The sequence below is a fragment of the Otolemur garnettii genome, unplaced genomic scaffold, assembly GCF_000181295.1.
Source record: "Otolemur garnettii isolate 467f Iridium unplaced genomic scaffold, OtoGar3 scaffold00013, whole genome shotgun sequence".
NCBI lineage: Eukaryota > Metazoa > Chordata > Mammalia > Primates > Galagidae > Otolemur > Otolemur garnettii.
Genome location: NW_003852408.1, coordinates 17,050,385 through 17,070,406, shown reverse-complemented (window position 1 = coordinate 17,070,406; position 20,022 = coordinate 17,050,385). Strand labels below are relative to the sequence as shown.

Genomic DNA, 20,022 nt, shown 5'->3' with positions numbered 1-20,022 from the left:
TTCTGGATGCCATTTCAAATATCTTTCAGGCTGCTGAGAAACTAGGTGAAACTGAGAAACTTAGTATAAGGATTGAAGAATGTGGAGGTTTAGACAAAAGTGAAGCTCTACAAAGCATGAGAACGAGTCTGTGTACCAGGCTTCATCAAACTTGATTGAGTAGTATTTCTCTGTAGAGGAAGAGGATCAACATGTAGTACCAGAAACTACCTCTGAAGGCTGCACCTTCCAAGTTCAGGATGGGACTCCTGGGACTTTTAACTTCTAGATTGCATAGCTGAGGCACAAAGTTGTTGTGTACTGCATTTGGTATAAGTAGATTGGTTTGTCTTACTATTTCTCTACTAAGAACTCTTTAAAATAAAAAAGAATATAAGTCAGAGGAAGAAGAGCAAGTCTTAATTAAAATTCGGGGTGAGTGAAAATTTCCCGAAGAGGTAAAATAGGGACGAATGTAAGTTATCAGACTTCCTAACGTCTTTCTCCATCTGCACTTCAGTGAAGAGTGCTCTTGTAGGCAGAGCACCCATGTGGGTTCTGATTCTTTGAGTTCAGTTACTGGGTTTGCCACTCCTCATTGTAGAACCTTGGGGACATCATTTGACCTCTGTGAGGGCTGTTGCCACTGCTGTAAAATGGGCATCTATTATATCTATCTCAGACTGCTATCATAAGAATCAAATAGATTATATTAGTATGTCAATACAAGGGCTTATTATAAGGTCTTTGAATAGGCATAAGCTCTTACTAGCATTCTAAGAGTAAGAACAACCTTTTTTACTGCTTTAAACATCTGAAATAGAACCAGGTTACTTAAGAGCTATTAGAGAGGCAGCCTGGGTTCTGGAGTTGGGAAATCCAGTCTTGAATCCTGCTAACTGCACAATCAACAAATATTTAATTTTTATGACCCTCTGTTGCTTTGTTTATAAAATAAATAATGTTTGTTGTAAGATCCAATGGTATATAGAAACAGCCCAGTGAAGTGTCTGGCATGTAATAGGCACTTAACAATTGATACCTGCTGATGTGGTAATTGTTTTCTTTAACACACATTTTCAAATTGTTATAGCTAAACAGGACAGTCAAAACCTGGGTACTGTCCATTAAACTCTGAACACTGGCCATGCCCAAATCTCTTTTATTTAAAAAAGCTGCTTTTTCAAGCAGTTTTCTATAAGTGTTTTTAAAAATCTTTTGCCATATATGCCAGACAAAGCCAACCCACTCTGTGGGCTTAGAAAGGTTGTTGATAAGCCAGCTGGGCACAAGAGAGGCCAGCTTCCTTGAGGTGTGTTGGAATAAAATTCTAATCTATAGTGTTCTTTTATAATAGATGGTACCAAACAGAACACACAGAGGTCTATTACTCTTCAGTAGTTTAAATGCCGGCTGCAGAGCGCTCAGGTTGTCCCTGAGTAAGCCGGAGCCACTGTTGTGATCCACACTGGTCCTGCTGTCTGCCTCATTCCAGAAGCGTGGGGATACTGAGCAGTGATGCCGCTGACGGGATTAGTGTTCCTCCTTGCTTCCTCACTGATGCTTCAATAACCCTGATAACCACAGTGTGTGTTTCTTCTTTACTAAACAAATACACTTACCTGCATTGCTCAAATCTACACTAGGGTGCTGAACGATTGTTTGCTACGTGTTTAAATAACCTGCCTAGCAGTGATCCTCACAGGTAACAACAGCAGCAACAAAAAGACTTTTCTGTGAACAATAATATTCCATCTAATTCCTACATCTTCTTACCTGTTTGCCTTTCGAAGAACATCAAATAGATTGCTTAGTGATACATTATTCTGAAACACATCTGGAAAGCTGGAGAGAAGCTGCCACACAGCTCGCTGCTCTTGCACTTGGGAGAAGAAGGACAACGCTCTGACCATTTCTTGAAACACTATCTTCTGATTGTTGGGGTCACTTGATATCTTATAAAACAAAACCACGGAGGGAAGAAAGACTTTAACACTTGTAACCACATGGCTTACTGTCCTTGAAAGCCTCAAAGATCTAGACTTTGACATAGATGGTCAGTTTGAAGCCATCTTTTACTGGGAAAACACTGCAACCATTTCTAATGTTCTTCAACATAATTGGGTTTGCCACTATCGTGCCAGAAATTGACATATTTATGTTTGGTTAACAAAGTTAAAATTATATATTTGTGAATTAAAAGTAATTTCCCAAAATAAAATTAGCTCTGAGTAAAGTTTATCTTTGTTTTTTTAGGACCTGGTTTAGGAGCTACAGACACATCTTCCCTATATTTACTACTAGACCTTGTATTGTTTGAGTGGAGTACCCTTGAAAGTAATATATAGATGAAGATATAGAGACTGATATCAATATATTCATAATTTATATGCATATATGTGTTTAGGAAAATGCTTTCCATTACATATACTTAGTGCAATAAAATATTTTCAAAGATCTAATGCAATACCAGGAACTTTAGTCATAATCAATGATTTATAGTGAGTGAACCTGTGTAATAATAACACCCTGTACTACACACAAACAAAAACTGTGATTTTTGCTCTCAATTTGGATCATAGGACCCAGCTAGTACTTCCAGAGGTGAAGTATTTTCTTTATTATATTTCCATCCAAAGAAATTTTCTTAATAAGCTCATTTATGCTAGCAAAGTTAAGCTTTTGATTTGGCTTGATTCATGGTCTGAGAATGTGATTTTTGAACATAGAGTCTACTCTACATGACTGACAAGTTTGTTAAGAAAGAATTGTTAAGAGCTTTCCGTTGGATTGGGGTTATGGTAATAGTGTTTCAAATTGAATTTTGTTGGAAAATAGATTACTACAGGGATATTTAAGAATTTTGTTAGAATTTTAAATATAAGTTATTATACTTTAAATAAGTTATTATACTTATAATAAAATTCAGAGAATCAAGGGGAAAACATGAGAAGTGGATATGTTTTATTTATGCTGGTCTATAAAATTTCAAGGAAGTTCTGAATACTTTTTGTGATTTTTCATTGTATGTGGGATTTCATTAAATGTAGATTGTTAGTGTTTTATTTTCACAATTATCACTTAAGACTAGCATATGCAAATAGTTATTAGCACTCCATAGTAAAATGTTCTTGCTTTTAATGTGTAACACTTTGGGGAGAAAGATACATTGTTTCATCAAAATTTAGCTTTTCAAACTAGATTTGAGGTCAATAAGTATGGAGAAAGACATTACCTATTATTCTTACTTCTGATAGTTTTATGGCTCTAAGAGTTTAATTATTAAACTTGTATTACATCCTCAGTAATCTCACTTAAGGATCTCAAACAGTTACTCTTCATTCAGCATACAGCAAAGCCATATTTCATCTACAAAGATGTATCTACATTACCCATAATGCAATATTTTTGGTTCAGTATTGAAGTCACCCCCATTCTTCACATTTAAATAACTGAACTTAAGATTAAACATTGTGTCCAAATGTGAGGAAAACATGCCACAGGTGGGCAAATGTCCCAGCCAGCACTGCCCAGTCCACCTGGGCCGCACATTTGCTCTTTGACTTATGTTCAATCACTATGAGGCCCCATGAACAGAAATAGTACCTTCCTTATATTGTTGATGAGATCTTGATTATATTAATAGATCTACACTCACCTGAGAGAACTGCTTTTTTAGTTCTTGGAGAGAAGACTCTAGAAGAGTCATGTTGGAAAGGCAGAATTTGTTTAAAACATTTTTTCCTAGAGTGGTCCAAGAGAAGGCGTAGTCTGCGACGTACCCGGGATGGCTCTCACACAGCTCTCTTCGTATATCTTCTGAAGTTGAATTTTGCTCTAATAGCTAAAAACGTGTGAAAACAGTGAAATAATAATGTTAATAAATGTAGATGTTAAATTATTCTAGTCTTCCAGCAAACTGGCCTGTCTTCACAATAGCTATTTTAAGGTCCTCCATTATAGCAACTATTAAAATAACCACAAAGTGCATTGCGTTTACCTGTGAGAACCTGCAGAGAGAACATGGGAATGTGGTTTAGGTATTTATAGAGCCAATTATATTTAGTTCTCATCATTGTTATTATTTAAAAGATTTACATGTGTTGTTTAACTCAACTCATTTCCTGTTTCTGATCAAAAAACCTAAATGGACCAGGTCTTTTCTGATAAAAATCTTCATGCCAAAAAACGTTATTCCTTTTTTTCTGGACATTGGGAAGCAAAGACTCAGGGGTCCTAACTCTTTCTAACACGTCATTGGAAGCTGGTTGTGATCTTCCATAAAAAAGGAGCTTCAAGGTCAAAGAGCCAACAGTGTTTATTCACAGAAGCGGAAACATGGATTAAGTTTTAGTTGGAAAACAATTCTTCCATTTAAGTCATACATACAGAAAGAAAAAAGGAAAACATATATGAAAGTATGGAAAAGCAAGCATAACTACTAAAATCAATTATTGGAAATCATTTTCATAAAGGAATCGTTATAATCACCCAGTATATTTTATAGCTCACATTCTTCACAGATATAGCATTATTTTCATCTATAATATTAATTGCATTTGCTTAGGTATTTGCAGAGCCAATTATATTTAGTTGTCATACTTATGGGGTCCCTCTTAATAATTAATTCTTACAACCCTGTCAAGGGAGGCCAGATTCACCCTCCCCTTCAGTTTATATCACAAAATCTACACTCTACCTTCCAGTGACTCAACTTGTAAGTATGACAGAACAAGACGGGATCCACTTATCCTGGATGTACTGTAAATGCTAGATCTTCTAGTCATCCATCCGTATCTCTGTTCTAACAGTACACATAAACTCGCCCCAAATGATTTCTCGACTTGTTCTTGCAAGGGTTGCAAAAAGCAGTAAAGAGAAAGAAAGAGGACCCAGAGAGAGTGCTGACACAGGCATCAATGTGTCATCCTAATTTTTACAGCCCTTTCCTACTCCAGTTTCTCTAAAAATATGTATCCATACATAGAAGATTCATTTTTGGCTTATCTCCCCTGGATGTATAGCTCTGTGTGCTGCCTCACAAAATTCTAAAATTTTATTCCATGTAAGAAAGAGAACTTCAGCATTTCCATACAATATTGCTTTGCTGTTCTAGATATTAGATAATTTGTGCGATCCAGTGCAAGACTGTCTGCTTCTAGGACCCAATATGGAAGCTAGAGAATGGAAGAGAATCACTTTCCCTGGTTTGCACACTGGCCTGACTGGAGGAGGCTTTAGACTGGAATTAACTAGGTCTATTGGGGTATTTCTATGCCAGACAGGGAGTTTTACAGACCTCCAATAGTACATGAACTAGCCTTTCAATGTCTCGACTGGCCTCAATGGGAAAGTCTGTAGCCAGCAAGGCCAGAGTTGTTGCCTTGATGAGTGTGGTGCCTTTTCCCGGTGTCCATTTTTGTGTTGTCCTTTGGCTTATTTACACAATCAAGTTTATTCAGATGCTCAGTTATACAGAATGGCAATTCAACAGTAGTTAACAAAGACTTACTAAAAAGCAGTGCTTACAGTTTCCAGAATGTGAATTAAGGTCAGAGACATGTCTGGTGATTCAGAGGGAAGAAATGTCTACTATGTGAAACATGGATAAATTATTCAGAAGGCTTGTGGTGTGTGTGTGTGTGTGTGTGTGTGTGTGTGTGTGCATGTGTGACTGCGAGGGGAAGGGAGGGAGAAAAGAAGGGAGGAAGGGGGGGAGAGAGTGAAGAAGAAAATAGTCTCTATAATGTAAAGCAGGAGGCCTCAAACTTTTTAAACAGGGGGCCAGTTCACTGTCCCTCAGACCGTTGGAGGGCCAGACTGCAGGCCCTAGGACGAGGTGGCTGCTAAGCAGGACAGGCAGTGGCGGCAAAAACACTCGGCTGGCCGGATAAATGTCCTAGCCGGGCTGCATGTGGCCTGAGGGCCATAGTTTGAGGAGGCCTGATGTAAAGTGTCAAAAATGGTCTCTTTATTTCTGAAGAGCACATAAAACAGGACTGAAATTCCTGTGGGACCAGCCAATGAACTTAAAGGTGGGAATCTGGGGCGTAAAAGACAATAAGGAGAAGTGGGCATTGGACTTACAAAAAGCACCTGTTCTGCCTAAAGGCATTCAAATGCAATTTCTTACAGTCCCTGCACAAGCCCCCACGCGCGTGCACACACACACACACACACACACACACACTTAACTCACAGGCTGCCAGTTCACAGTGCTAAGAGAAATTATGTTTATCATCTTGCAGTCTGAGAAACCCTGAAGTGGGTGATCACCAGGAAGCAGAGAAATCCATGGGTAAGAGCTCTGAAAGGTGCTGAGGAAAAGGACTTCCTTCCTTGGAGGCACCATTTTCCCCAGCTCTAATTTTCCCAAGGACGTGATTAGTATGGATGAGGCAGCAAGAGGGTTACAGCTTCAGCTGGTCTTTTTTTTCTTCCTTGCTTCAGAAAATTAAAAGATTACATATAATGCCACCCTATTTCTTACTAAATAAAAACCTTAAGTTCAATTAAGGGACTTAACAAGGAAGTAAATACTCAAGACCTTAAGGAATTTAGAATGTCTTAGCATTTAAGCTGTTTATTGAAGAGCTCCTATAAAAGGCCTCCACCGGAGAGAATACTCTAGCAGGAAAGGTGCTTCAAAGGTCTTCTTATTGGGGAGGTTTTTCCACTAATCGAAGGCATTTTTTCAACGGCTTTTTATTATCTATCCATTACCTTTTCCAATCCAAGGATTCGTGCAAGCACTTGAGTGCCATTGAAAATATCTCTTCCAATACTTTCCCAATCAGGACTTGGACTGGGAAATACTGTGGCTGTAGAGGAAGAAAGAACAGCTTAGCATTCTAAACACACAATGAAAAGAGGCACAATCACATGAGAATGCATAAATGTCACTGCGTGTATCCCACAGCAAAAATGTCTCAAATATGCCCCTTCCATGAAAGTTTCATGCTGAAAAAAAATAGCAGATTCCATGGTTTTTCTCTTTTCCTATGAAATCGTGATGGTTTTGGTCTGCTCTGGGTTTTTTCCCAGTCCTTTAGATGTCATTTGCTTTCATTCCAGTTTGTGTTATTAAACTTCATCACCAGTATTATCGCCCAATCAACCGAACCATTTCTGTGTGGGCCTAAAGGATTCACGTTGTCTCCACCGTTCCACAGATCCATCATACCCAACATCTGTTCAAAGGATATGCCAGTGCACATCTGGTGATAATGGTCTTTTAAAAAAAAATTATCCAATTGGGATGCTGAAATCTGCTTAGGATCATAAATTCTCTCCTCCCCAAAGTAGTTTCTGAATGATATTTCAGATCAAATAAATGGGATAAAGCAATTAGCTCAGACTACAATATACTCTAATTAACTAATTCCCAAAGTGGCCCATTACTATTTATGATGTGGTGAACATTTCTGTGTTTGGAGAATTCACTAGAAGAATACATTCCTCTCTGTAGTGTGGACATTCATTAAGCCAGTATGCTGATTTTATAAAGTTTAGACAGATGTCCTCACAGCCAAGAATCTCAGTATTCAAGAATACTGGTAACTCATTGTCCATAGGACCTAGATTTTATATTAGTGCCCATGGGGATAAAGAATTTGCTATCTGATTCCTGGACCCAGGCAATGCATTTGGGAGATGACTGGCCAGGAAGAGAAACATAATCTGTGGGTAGCAAGCAAAGCAAAGCTTACTGGACCATAACATTATGACCTTATTTCTACAGTGCTTTAACCCACTCAGCCAAACACGGGTCATTTACAACAGAACACTAACTCCTCAAAACCGCTCAAACCATGTTCCCACTACATTAAGGAAGATTTTTTTTTTTTACCTTGGTCTATCAACCCCTATTGGAATGCTATTTTGTATCATAGAGTAGTAAATATTACCTAGCATCTTTAAAGATACTCCCTTTTTATCCAGAGCACCAATCACATTTCGACATGCAGGAAGCTTTATTTGTTTGGGCCTTAGGTCAGTGCTTACATGACCTCAGGCATGCAATAAATATTTGCCAAATGGATGTAAAACATCCCTGCCCTTTCAAGAGTCTATTCTCAACTTGTGGCTTCTAATTGGTGCTTTTTAAGTCCATCTGAAACAGAATCACCTGGGCATGAGGCTCAAGGTCCCGTGTTGTTTTAAGGGAGCAACTCAGGAGCTTTCTCTGTCCTGAAAGCCTGAGAGCTACTGGCATAGGTGTGAAACAAGCACACAGTCACACGGAGGACTGTGAGCATTCAGGAAGAAGAAGTGTGGAAGGAAGGGGTGCTGGCCTCCAAGTCCTTCTAATACCAGCTCTGCTCTCTGACTATAGACACAGTACTTAACCTGTGGGGCCTCATATTTCTCATCCATAAAATAGAAAGTCCAGTCAAATCACTGAGATTCATTCCAATAATTTCTATTAATGGTCTTTCTAACCATCCCAGCATCAGTTAATTACAGACAACTGGAGTCCAGTGTCAGCTCTAAAAAACAGTGCAGTTCTCAACACTCCAGTGTCTGCTGCCATTGGGCATTTCAGTAAGGATTTAGTTTCTAATTTTTCTCAACCACTTTACGTAATTGTACCACCTTTCTCAGGCAATTATGAGGAACATTTAGATCGCTTGGGTATACTCTAAGCATTGTACCTTTGCTTGAAAAGTTTAAAGCATAAGCCTTTTAAAGATTAGATCTTTACTCTTCCGAAAGGCTTGTCCTAAACTCTACAGAAGAGAATAGCTTACCCAGTGAGGCATGCCTTCTTTCTGGAGCTTGGGTGCTCTGGAGTGATAAATTGCTGTCCTCCAAGTTAGATGACTTTCTCAGAAGTTCACTAGAGAAGAAAAAGCAAGAACTCTATAACTTTTCCCGCATTAATTTTAGTTAGTTACGGCAATGTATTGTGTGGCAGATTCCAGGACTCTCGGAGGACTCTTCGAATTTTTAATGCACTTTCTAGGATTTTAATGGAAGACTTCACCTAACCATACACCAATGAAGATATAAGGTCTCCTATAAGGTCTATTTTTTATGCAGGGAAAATGGCCTAGATGAGGTTTAATGTAATTATTCTTATTATAATCATGTAAAAAGGAAATGAAAAAGACACATTGGGACCCTAAATATTGAAAGTATTTAGGATTTTCCTTTCTTTCAGAAAGTTGATAGATATGGAATAGATGAAAGTCTAGAGTGCTTTGGGGATTGAAATAAAGATCTGCTCATTTGTCAACATTAAAAGGAAAACAAGTTTTCCATGTTAAATTGTAGATGCATTTTGAATACTTTGTAAGACAGATTCAAGGAAGAAACAAAAGAATAAACATTTATTAAGTATTCAGTATGTGCTGAAACTGTGGCTGGCGTCATTACAGGTGGCACTAGGTAGAAAAGGCATAATATTAAATACACTTTTCAATCGTGTTGAATGCATCAATGCAGTCATAAGCTCATTGAAGAGCCAGGAACCCTGCACAGCAGGATTACATCGGCTTATGGAAGAAAACCTTATCAAAATTGAGTAACTTTCTTTTTAAAAAAATTCACCTCCTGTTTGGTTTATTATTAATATGGAGATAATGACATTTTCAGGCCGGGTACGGTGGCTCACACCTGTAATCCTAGCACTCTGGGAGGCTATGGTGGGAGGATCACTTGAGCTCAGGAATTCAAGACCAGCCTAAGCAAGAGTGACACCATGTCTCTACTAAAAATAGGAAAACTAGCCAGGAGTAGTGGCAGGCACCTAGTCCCGGCTACTTGGAAGGCTGAGACAAGAGGATCACTTGAACCCAGGAGTCTGAGGTTGCTGTGTGCTGTAATGTCAGAGTAACAGAGTGAGCCTCTGTCTCAAAAAAAAAAAAGATAATCACATTTTCTTGAAAACTCGATGTACATATACGTAAGTGCCTAAAACAAATATATATATTTTAAAAATGAAAGCAGTCCAAATGCCTGGTTGCAAATAATTTTCAGAATTCCAAAAATTTAGTTAATTTTGTATAGCTGTATATTTAAAAAATGCTTAATTAAGATACACATAAAAGGTAATGGGAAGCAAGAAATTCTGCTTGCCATTGTGCTTCAATTCGATTTTTGTTTTAGAAACAAGAACAGAATCCTGGTTGCAGCGGACTTTATGATTTATAATTGGAAGAAGAAAAGCAGGTGATATTTGTTTCCATTCCCCAGTGTTTTTCCAATAGTCTCCGTAAAATGTACTGGTTGCTCCCAAAGTTCTGCATTCTTAATGTCTATTTGAATTATTCATAACTCTGGCTGTATTCCCCTAAATCTTTTTCATTCCTTATGCTGACGATTTGGATGGGGAAACTATTCAGATGAAAATAAGAACTGACCTGAAACCTTTTCCCGTCTCTCAGAAAAGAAGTTTGAGAAAGTCTGAGAAAGTCGTGTTTCCTTTTCTTTTCCTCACCATTTTCTGGTGTGGCTTGAAATACTACAAGGAAGACTATTTAATATCAACACGTTTTGAAAATAAAGGGAAAAAGTGCCCTCATAAAAATTTTAAGGACTAAGGACAGCAACGAATTCCGAAAGAATGACAGAGATGAGCCATGAAGGAGCAAGGGAGGACAGACTGAATAATAAATGGTAGGAGAGGAAGAAAAGGGAGAGGCAGCAGGACACTAGGAAGGTGCGCTCGGAGAAGCGAAAGGTGCCCTGGCTCCACAGAGAATGCTGAGAACCCCGAAGTTGCTCCTGTAAATATTGTTTAAACTCCAAGGAAGGATAAGCTCCTTCCCTTCCCAGCAAGCAGCTGGCTCAGCAGCCCTGAGTTTGCCCAGCAGTGAACTGACTGCTCTCGGGGAAGGAAGCAGGGCAGACCTTACCTTCATCAGGACATGCCCATGGCTGCATGGTTGCCCACATCCCTTTAAGTCATCATGGTGTGCCTTTTGGGGGAAGTTAGGGCTTCCTGAAATTTTTTTCCAGGTTTATTTTGCAATTGTGAGGTGCGATGCATGATGGCAAGTGTCTACTCCCATTCATATCAAAACAATTTTCTTTAAACTCTTAAAATGGGCTTGGTGCCTGTAGCACAGGGGTTACGGAGCCAGCCACATACACCAGGGCTGGCAGGTTCAAACCTGGCCCGGGCCAGCTAAAACAACAGTGACAACTGCAACAAAATATAGCCAAGCGTTGTGGCAGGTGCCTGTAGTCCCAGCTACTTGGGAGGCTGAGGCAAGAGAATTGCTCTTAAGCCCAAGAGTTTGAGGTTGTTACGAGCTGTGATGCCATAGCACTCTACTGAGGGTGACATAGTGAGACTCTGTCCCCCAAAAATAAATAAATAAAAATAAAATAAAATCTATTGAAACTCTTAAAATGGAAACTGCAAATAATGTCCAACAGAGAATATTCAGATAAAAAGATGAATTAAAGCTACAAGTTGAAGTACAACCTATTTCCCATAAACAAAAGTACAGAGAGCCTCCACAGCTGACCACGTCCCTACATTGACCACTTCCTTAAGTTGACCTAATTTTCATAGACCAGACATGTACCACATATACTTATCAGTACAGTAGGCGTAGTTCCATATGTTGACCACCTCCATATGTTGGCCAGTTTGCTACAGTCCCTGGGGTGGTCAATTTACAGAGGCTCTATAGTAATTAATATTAACTCCCTATTAAGTTACTAAGAGAAGGCAAGAAGGTAGCAGGTCTTACTGAGTTAAGGGCATTCTCTGAAGTTTCTGATAACAATGATTATGCTTATAGGTAAAACACTATACACTCCTTAGAGTGATGAGTGGGAAACGGTGCCTCTTTCGTTATTTCGGGTGGTGACTTTATCCATACTTATTTTATATGTATCTATTCCCAGAATGTTTCTATTTTGGGCTCTGACATCTTGAGAGCAGGTGCCACGTCTCATTCATCTTTATGTTCCCGGAATCTAGCAGAGTACTGGACCATAAGATTTGAAGGCTGATTAAATAAAAAAAGAGTATATAGCTGGAGTGTGGCAGGAAGAGCCTCAGAGTTAGAACATAGCTTTGGAATTTCAGCTCTAACTCTTCATTAAAGGTCTTAGCCATTGGTTTCCTCGTCAGCCAATTAGGAAGATAATTGGAAGATTGTTGTGGGAGATGAGATGTATGTACTGAGTGCTTGCCTGCACTGTCATCGCAGGCACTATCAGTATGAGTTGAAGGCCCATACTTATCTAGCTGTGCTCTAGATGCAACCTCTTTAGAATCCTAGAGCCTTCAAGAATTCAGGATACAGGGTGGTGCCTGTGCTTCAAAGGAGTAGGGCGCTGACCCCATACGCCGGAGGTGGTGGGTTCAAGCCCAGCCCTGGCCAAAAACTGCAACAAACAAACCAAAAGGATGCTGGATACCAAATGGACTCATCCCATTATTTTAAAGATCTGGAGACTGCAAACATTGGTTGGTGAAGTGAAGTGACACATGAGACTGCACCAGGGCTTTGCAACCCTGTCTTCATTTTATGGGTTTATTAGTTTCTTTATCTACTTAAGAGAAGAATTTTCTATTTATAGTTATGACCAATTTTTCCCTTTTTAGGCTGTAAGATTCTTGAGGAAAGTGTACAGCGTGCTGTGTTGGCAGGTAGAAGGATGTTTAGCACATGACCAGCAATGGGGGCTTGATAATGAAGAGTATCAGTTGGAGATCTTAGAGCGAAGGAAGCATTTTTTTAATGGCCCTGGCCCGCTCTCCACAGTTGCACCCCTAGTTCTTGTAAAGTCCTTGGAAGAGGAAACACCCAGGGATGGCATCATAGCCCCAAAGTTACTATCTTACACTACTTACCATATTCATTCATTAACTCACCCGGGTGGATTTAATTCATATAACATGTAATGTAATGGGCAAGTCAAATGAGAAAACAAGGGATTACAGTACTGTGATGAGAGGAGCTAAGGAAGGACCTGCAGAGAGGAGGGTGGGGACACACAACAGGGACCCCAAGTCACAGTAATCATTTGTGTTTTTATAGAGTAAGATCCTGAGAATCACAACCTTCATTCAAGTCTCTTGGCACCTTAGAAGTTTTCCTCCACACTTCCACTGTAGCCGTAGTTCTCAACTAGGGTCAGTTTGGCCTCCCTCTCCCTGGGGACACTTGGCAATGTTTGGAAACACAACTTTGTGTGAGATGCTACCACTGGCCTCTAGTGGGTAGAGACTAGGGACGCTGCTGAGCCTCCTAAAATAACAACACAACCAAGAATTAGCCGGTTCCAGTTGTCAACAGTTGCGAATCAAGATGGAGAAAACTTGCGCTAGAGTAGACAACGGCAGGTAAGTGGAAGTCTCCAACACATCCCTAGCCTCACTCCCCAGTACCAACTTGGGAGACTGAGAACTATTAGGAACTTTGAATAGCACTGAGGAAGTCTCATAGATCCAACCTCATATTTGATGTCCCTGGGAAGTATGTTAAAGCATTGTGCCAAACTCAGATTGCCCTTGAATTCAGCATGTAGGGCCATTTGATTCCACAGGATTCAGTCCTCTAGGATAGTGGTTCTCAACCTTTCTATTGCTGTGACCCTTTGATACAGTTCCTCATGTTGTGGTGACCCCCAACCATAAAATTTTTCCCGTTGCTACTTTATAACTGTAATTTTTCTACTGTTATGAATCATAATGTAAATATCTGATACGCAGGATGTGTATTCCAATGGTCTTAGGGGTCGCAACCCACAGGTTGAGAACTGCCGCAGGTGAACCAAGAAAGCCCAAGTCAAATCACCTAGTGGTCCTTGACATCGTGTAACTGTTACTGGACCCAGGCCAATGTACTGTGCTGTGACGATGGCTGAGGGCCTCTCCTCTAAGGTACTGAAGACACAGACTCTGCCTCAATGGCCATTTGTAGGTCTCTATTTGGGAACAAAACTCAGGAGGGAAGCATATTGGATTTAATAATTCTATCAGGCTTAGAAGAAAACTAAACACAGACTAGATTTCACTTCTTCTCAGACATGTCTACCAGCAGTTACATGCAGAAAAGGTCACATTTATATATATCATCATAACGGTATAATTGATGTACTTCCACTAGGCACTTTCACATTTCCTGTGAGCGGGAAAGACTACCTGTTTTAATGGTATCTCTGTGTGCCGTGGTAGATTCTATTTATATAAGATTTCCTATCAGGAAAGGGCCATATGGCATATCCTCAAAAGAAAATTATAACATTCTTTTTTGTCTGTAAGGGTTATGTAAATTTTTGTATGTATTTTTTCTCTTGTCGCCAGAATTATAAATAATTACATGGATGTGTAGTGAACACCTAGAAAGCTGTGGGATCTGCTCTGAGCCCAGTTCTGATCCCAGCAGCAGACAATCTTCATCTTTGACTTTAATGTAAATGATGGTCCCTGCAGCCCCCTCAGTGAGTCATTGCAGTTGTCCTTTCTAGCTCTTCCCAAGCAGAAATCATTCACAGAAAAGCCATAACTGTGTTCATTATCTTCTTGTATTTCATCCTGACCTCCATTCCTTAAAAAGCTGCGAATGCTTCAGCTGGGGATGCCTGCCCCCCTGTCCACCTTCACACCATACCTCTCTCCTCTGAGTGGCCCAGTTACAACCCAACAATCAACAGCAGTTAAGATTTAGAATTTCTTTAAAGTGTTGGCCATCCTCGAGGGTTTTTTTTTTTTATTCTCAGGAAGGAATTTCGAGTTATAATATATTAATATAACCTGAACCAGTACATTTCTAAAAGTTTCTGAAGGGACTCAGAAGGGCAGATGAGAAAATGTTAAGAGGGTAGACGTGACAGGAACATATAGAAGAGGAAGAAAGGAATGATGTCACGGCATTTCTCCGATGACGCTGTAAGGGTTAAGTTCTACCTAGCCATGAAACAGCCAGATTAATCTGGGAGCACAGCAAGGAAATTTGTAATTTCTCTGCTACAGCAGTAGCAGAGCTGTCTGCCCGTTCCTCTAAGCCATCTATGCAAACACCTCCATCTACGTTTCTCTTCCACTGACTTCTGGCATTCTCTCTCCATGGCTTGTCTCAAATATTCCTTCCTCTATCTGGTAACCACCATGTTATCCGTCCTTAATGACCACACTCTTAAAAAAGTCTCTGGGAGAACTTTCTTGACATCTGTCCACACGTACCTGTTTCTACCAGTAAGATCGGATTCCTCAGCGCGAACAGAGGAATCACACAGTGTCACCCTCCCTCATTTGTCTCGACTAATGTTCTGGGCGCACTGAGACCAAGACAAACATTCATCACATTTACAATGCTATATGGTAATTTGCCTTTATCTCGTCTCTTTGTTTCTCTTTGACCTTTGTATGGGGCCTGGGCATGGAATGCACCTGGTTCCCTTCTCCATCACACTGACTCACATCATCTCTAGCACGTGTGGAAATTCAATACTTTCTCACTGAATGAATAGTTTGGGCTACACGGTAGTTAAGGCATTCTCTCACTGTTTTTTGATAAATAAAATTTTAATGTTTCTATTCTGTACTTCAATAAATTTTATTTAACAATTATCAGGGTTTGTATTTCAATGATATGTAATCATTTTTTAAATAATGTGTCTTTATGTTTTTTGATTAACTATGTAACAATAACAAATATAATAATTCAAGATAGAGGAAAGTTTTTTTTTTTTTTTAATTTATCACAGCTTTATTTTTTCTAACGTTTATTTGTAGCAATCATTTTCTTTAAAATTTGGCCATTATTTTCTAAGTACCTTGTCAAAAAGCCTTTTTATTTAAATTATTACATTTTTGTGTGTGAAATTGCTTTGCTATTCCTTTTACTTTAGACATTTTTTTTTTTTTGAGGCCAAGTCTCAAGCCGTCACCCTTGATAGAGTGCTGTGGCATCACAGCAACCTCAAACTCTGGGGCTTAAGCAATTCTCTTACCTCAGCCTCCCAAGTAGCTGGAACTACAGTCACCCGCCATAAGCCTGGCTATTTTTTTTGTTGCAGTCATTATTGTTGTTTTAGCAGGCCTGGGCCGAGTTCAAACCTGCCAGCCTTGTATGTGGCCCATGCCCTACCCACTGAGCTATGGTGCTGCCCAACTTTAGACAATTTTAACAATATTTTAATGGACCTTGATTTTTCAGCTCAAGGAATTTAGTTTGATGTATTACTGTTAATACAGTGTTCTTAACCATTAGTGAATAAATTAGCTTATCAAACATTTATTTTTTAATTATGTAGAGAATATTATTTTTAAAATGTAACTACTCCTTTTTATTAATACACAATAGTTATACAGAGTTATGGGGTATGTGTGAGATTTTGACGTATGTACAATGTAGAATGATCAACTCAGGTAATTAGAATATCCATCACCTCAAATGTTTATCATTTCTTCGTGTTGGGAACATTTCAAATCTTTAGAGGAAAGTTTTCAAACTCTTAAAGTCTCATTTACCTGTGTTTTTACACTAATTATAGATAACATGATTTCTATATGGTTATAAATTAGTCAAAGACCAATTCGGTAGGAGAGCTATTCACCCTATCTCATCTTTATAGGCAAATGAGGACAAATACCTTTTATACTTTCATTTGCCTTACATTCCTAATACTATCTTTAAGTAAATTTCTAAAGTTAGCCATAATTTTTTGTTAAATTAAAAAAATTCTAAAAATAATTTTATTGAATAAAAATATTAAACAAAAACCATGGCACTTTAGAATCATCCTGGAATAAGAGCTGAGGAGCTCTCGTTCAAGTTCTGTAGGAGCCATTCAAGAGGCACAGAGGTATGAATTTAGAAGCTTGGGTCACGGACGAATATCAACAGAAATAGGAGGCAAACCTCCCAGAGTGCTGAATCACTCCTCACAATGAGGACCCTGTGAGCTTGGGGGAACACCTTGCCGTCCTCCAGCTATGTGAGCAATGGCTGGCAGCCAGGGCTCCCGCTGTGCTGATGCATCTTACAGGCAGTGCAGGGAGAAAAGAAAAGGGTAAGCTCTGTGATCTGTGATGTGGGATCGTCTGTTGTGCAAATGAGCAAGAAAATCACCAATGTGATCAATGCTTTTTTCAGACTGCTAGTTAGAGCGGATGCTGAGTACAGTGTTGGGCTTTTTTTTTTTTTTTTTAAAGACATCTCATCCTGAAGCTAATGCCCAGGGAAGTATGAATTTAATAACAGAAGGCTGGTGCCAAACGCAAAATCACATCCAAACACTTGGTGACTGGCCAGGAAGGAGTGACTGCAGTGCGATCGTGCCTTTCAGAACATTTTATTCAAAAGAAACATGGCAAGTGTTTTTTGATGAGACCAGAAGTGGCATTTCTTTACTCATTTGCAGAACAGAAAAAGAAGACTGTTTTGTTTCTCAGGCTGTGCTGGTGAATCTTCCTTCACCCAAGGGATACAATTTAGTGGGATGGTTTACCTGGTAAACCGCGAGCCAGTTTCATTATGTGGCTGTATAAAGCATGGAAGTTAACAGCATGATGGGAAATGTCATTCATGCGATTTTATTATTGCTCATCATTTTCTAAATTAAGCTCCACTTAGTAGTTTAGAGAAAATTCTGAATATACAGCAATATACAACTTGAACTAGACAAACTACCTGGAAGTTAGACTAGAACTAAGTTAAGAGACATGATTAGCTGTCTAGAGAATAATCAACAGATGATAGAATCAAAGCAGGACTTTGATCCTACTTCCAAAACCAACTCAGTATCTCTCTCACATAAACCCATAAGTTCAGCTTTCTGTAGTATTAAATAGAAAAATACTCCTTTGGGGGAAGGATAGTTACATAGTTCTTAGATATTGCTAATTATTTCCCTCATAGTTAGTTTTCTTGTGTTGTTGTTTGTTTTGTTTTTTGATGGAGAGAGTTGCACTCTGTTGCCCAAGCTAGAGTACCATGGCATCATAGTTCACAGTAACCTAAAACTCCTGCGTTCAAGGGATCCTCCTGCCTCAGCCTCTAAGTAGCTGGGACTAGAGGCATGTGCCACCACATCCAGCTAATTTGTCTAATTTTAACAGAGATGGGGGTCCTGCTATTGCTCAGGCTAGTCTCGAACTCCTAAGCACAAGGAATCCCAGAGTGCTGGGATTAGAGACCACCATGCCTGGCCTCATAGCTAGTTCTTCATGCAGATAAAAAAAAAAAAAAAAAAAAAGGAAACCCCAGGTAGAACTGTAAGCTGATTAGTAAATAATGGATATTAATTTTTCCCATATCTCCTCTAATGCTTGGTTCTCAAGATGTTCATCTCCAGTGAACTTCACCTCTTGGTGAAGTTTGCCCCAGCCGAGAGCTCTTTCCTCCTTGTAGGGTGGAGAGTGTCTCGCTCCTGCCTCTGTCTGGCACTCTTCATTACATTATCCCCTAGTATCATTGGTGATTTAATAGTTCCCTCCCTGCCTAGGACATCAGCAGAAATCATGCCTCCTCCATCACCGACATAGCAATGGACACCTAGGCCATCAACACTAAGGGACAGGAAGCACCATTTTCCTTGCATGTCACCTTTGCGTCGGTTACCTAAGAGGACACAGGCTTGAGCTGGCTGTGGTCTCCACACAGAATTCTACACTAGTGCTCACGGAGATGCTGCTTGGCTATGCCTGGAGCGTGCGATTCTCATAGATATCACGTCGTGCCATTTCCCTGCTTAAACCTCTCCAGTGGCTTCCCCTTATACTTAAACCACAGCGTGAATCCCTTTACCTTTCCTTCAGAGCCCATTTTGCCCGCTCTGTCTCCTGCGTTTCTCTTCACACATCCTTCATCCCTCCATCATCCCTTCCTGTGTCCCATCCATAACAGCTGAGTTTTGCTCCTGGCAATGGTTGGGTTTGTCCCTGCCTGTGACCGTTTGCTGTTTCTCTGCCTGCAACCCTCCTTCCTAGACGTTCCATGCTGCTGCTGGTCCCTCCCTATCCTCACTGGTCCCTGCCCCAACGTCACTTCTAGGAGAGGCCTTCTTGTGACTCTCTCTTAAATCCCTGCACATTCCACGTCTACCTCTTCAGCACTTTATCTTCTCACTAGCACATTTATTCGTATGCAATTATGCTATTTATTTGTTTGATCATTTTCTTGCTTCCCCTTCCATTAAACTGCAAACGAGGAAGGGGTAGAAGATTTTTCCTAGTCACCTCTGTGTCCTACCCCCGGAAATGGTACCAGAGAATTTTCTCAGTCATTATTCTTGAATAAATGAATGAATGCACATAAAATTGTTTAACGCTTCAAGCTTCATTAAATTCTCAAAACAACAAAACCTGTGTGAATCAGTAACCCAACAATTACGTGTCCCAGGTCACTTCCCATGACAATTCCTGACATGTTTATAGTTTTTGCTGAACGGCTTGTGGTTGCTCTTCCTGAAAGTGCCGCCTATTTCTTTGATGACCGAAGTCACGATGATGATGTTAAAGGAGAAGCCGTGCTCTATGCCAAGGAATTTAGTATTAAAGTTCGGGAGCCAATTATCTCCGATTATAGATAAGCATAATCTTTCCTCCAGAGGTCTTTTAAAAAACTTTCTAACAGAATTATCTCATGGCTGATTCAAGATCACAAAACTGTCTTCAGGTCTACAGACAGGTAGACTCCTGGGAGTCTGTAGGTTTAGAATCCCAGCAAGGAAAATTGATGGGTCAGGTCATAAATGATCCCGATTTCCTATTCACTCTTTGGATATTTCTTACACTGTAAAATAGGACAGGCATTAACCTCATTTAATGGTGGTTGTTCAATTATGTATATGTTCAACTTTATTACTATGAATTTCTTATTTGCACTTCCTAGTTTTTATTATATCTGGAAGTACCATATAATGTAATATAAGTATGCCATTATTCCAGGAGATAATGCCCCTGACACTTATCTTTTGCTTGTGACATCTCATCCTTGTGCTTGAGCCTTAAGGCAATGTGTCACTGGCAATTTGAGATGGGATGGAAAACCTTCAAGGGAAGTAAAAGAGGGCAGTCTTGGGCACCATCTTATAAAGCAAAATACAGTAATGTACACAGAGTAGAGTATG

The 20,022-nt window shown here is 39.6% G+C and overlaps 1 protein-coding gene across 1 annotated transcript in view; it reads right to left on the bottom strand.

The window, feature by feature from the left end:
- ABCA12 (ATP binding cassette subfamily A member 12) overlaps positions 1 to 20,022 on the bottom strand; it is a 174,594-nt gene that overhangs the window by 100,102 nt on the left and 54,470 nt on the right. Inside the window, exons 4-7 of the mRNA XM_003784975.1 lie at positions 8,730 to 8,818; positions 6,703 to 6,800; positions 3,638 to 3,823; positions 1,756 to 1,934 (exon numbers count right to left, since the gene is read on the bottom strand). Of these exons, the coding sequence (XP_003785023.1) occupies positions 1,756 to 1,934; positions 3,638 to 3,823; positions 6,703 to 6,800; positions 8,730 to 8,818 (552 nt within the window). The remainder of the gene's footprint in view (positions 1 to 1,755; positions 1,935 to 3,637; positions 3,824 to 6,702; positions 6,801 to 8,729; positions 8,819 to 20,022) is intronic.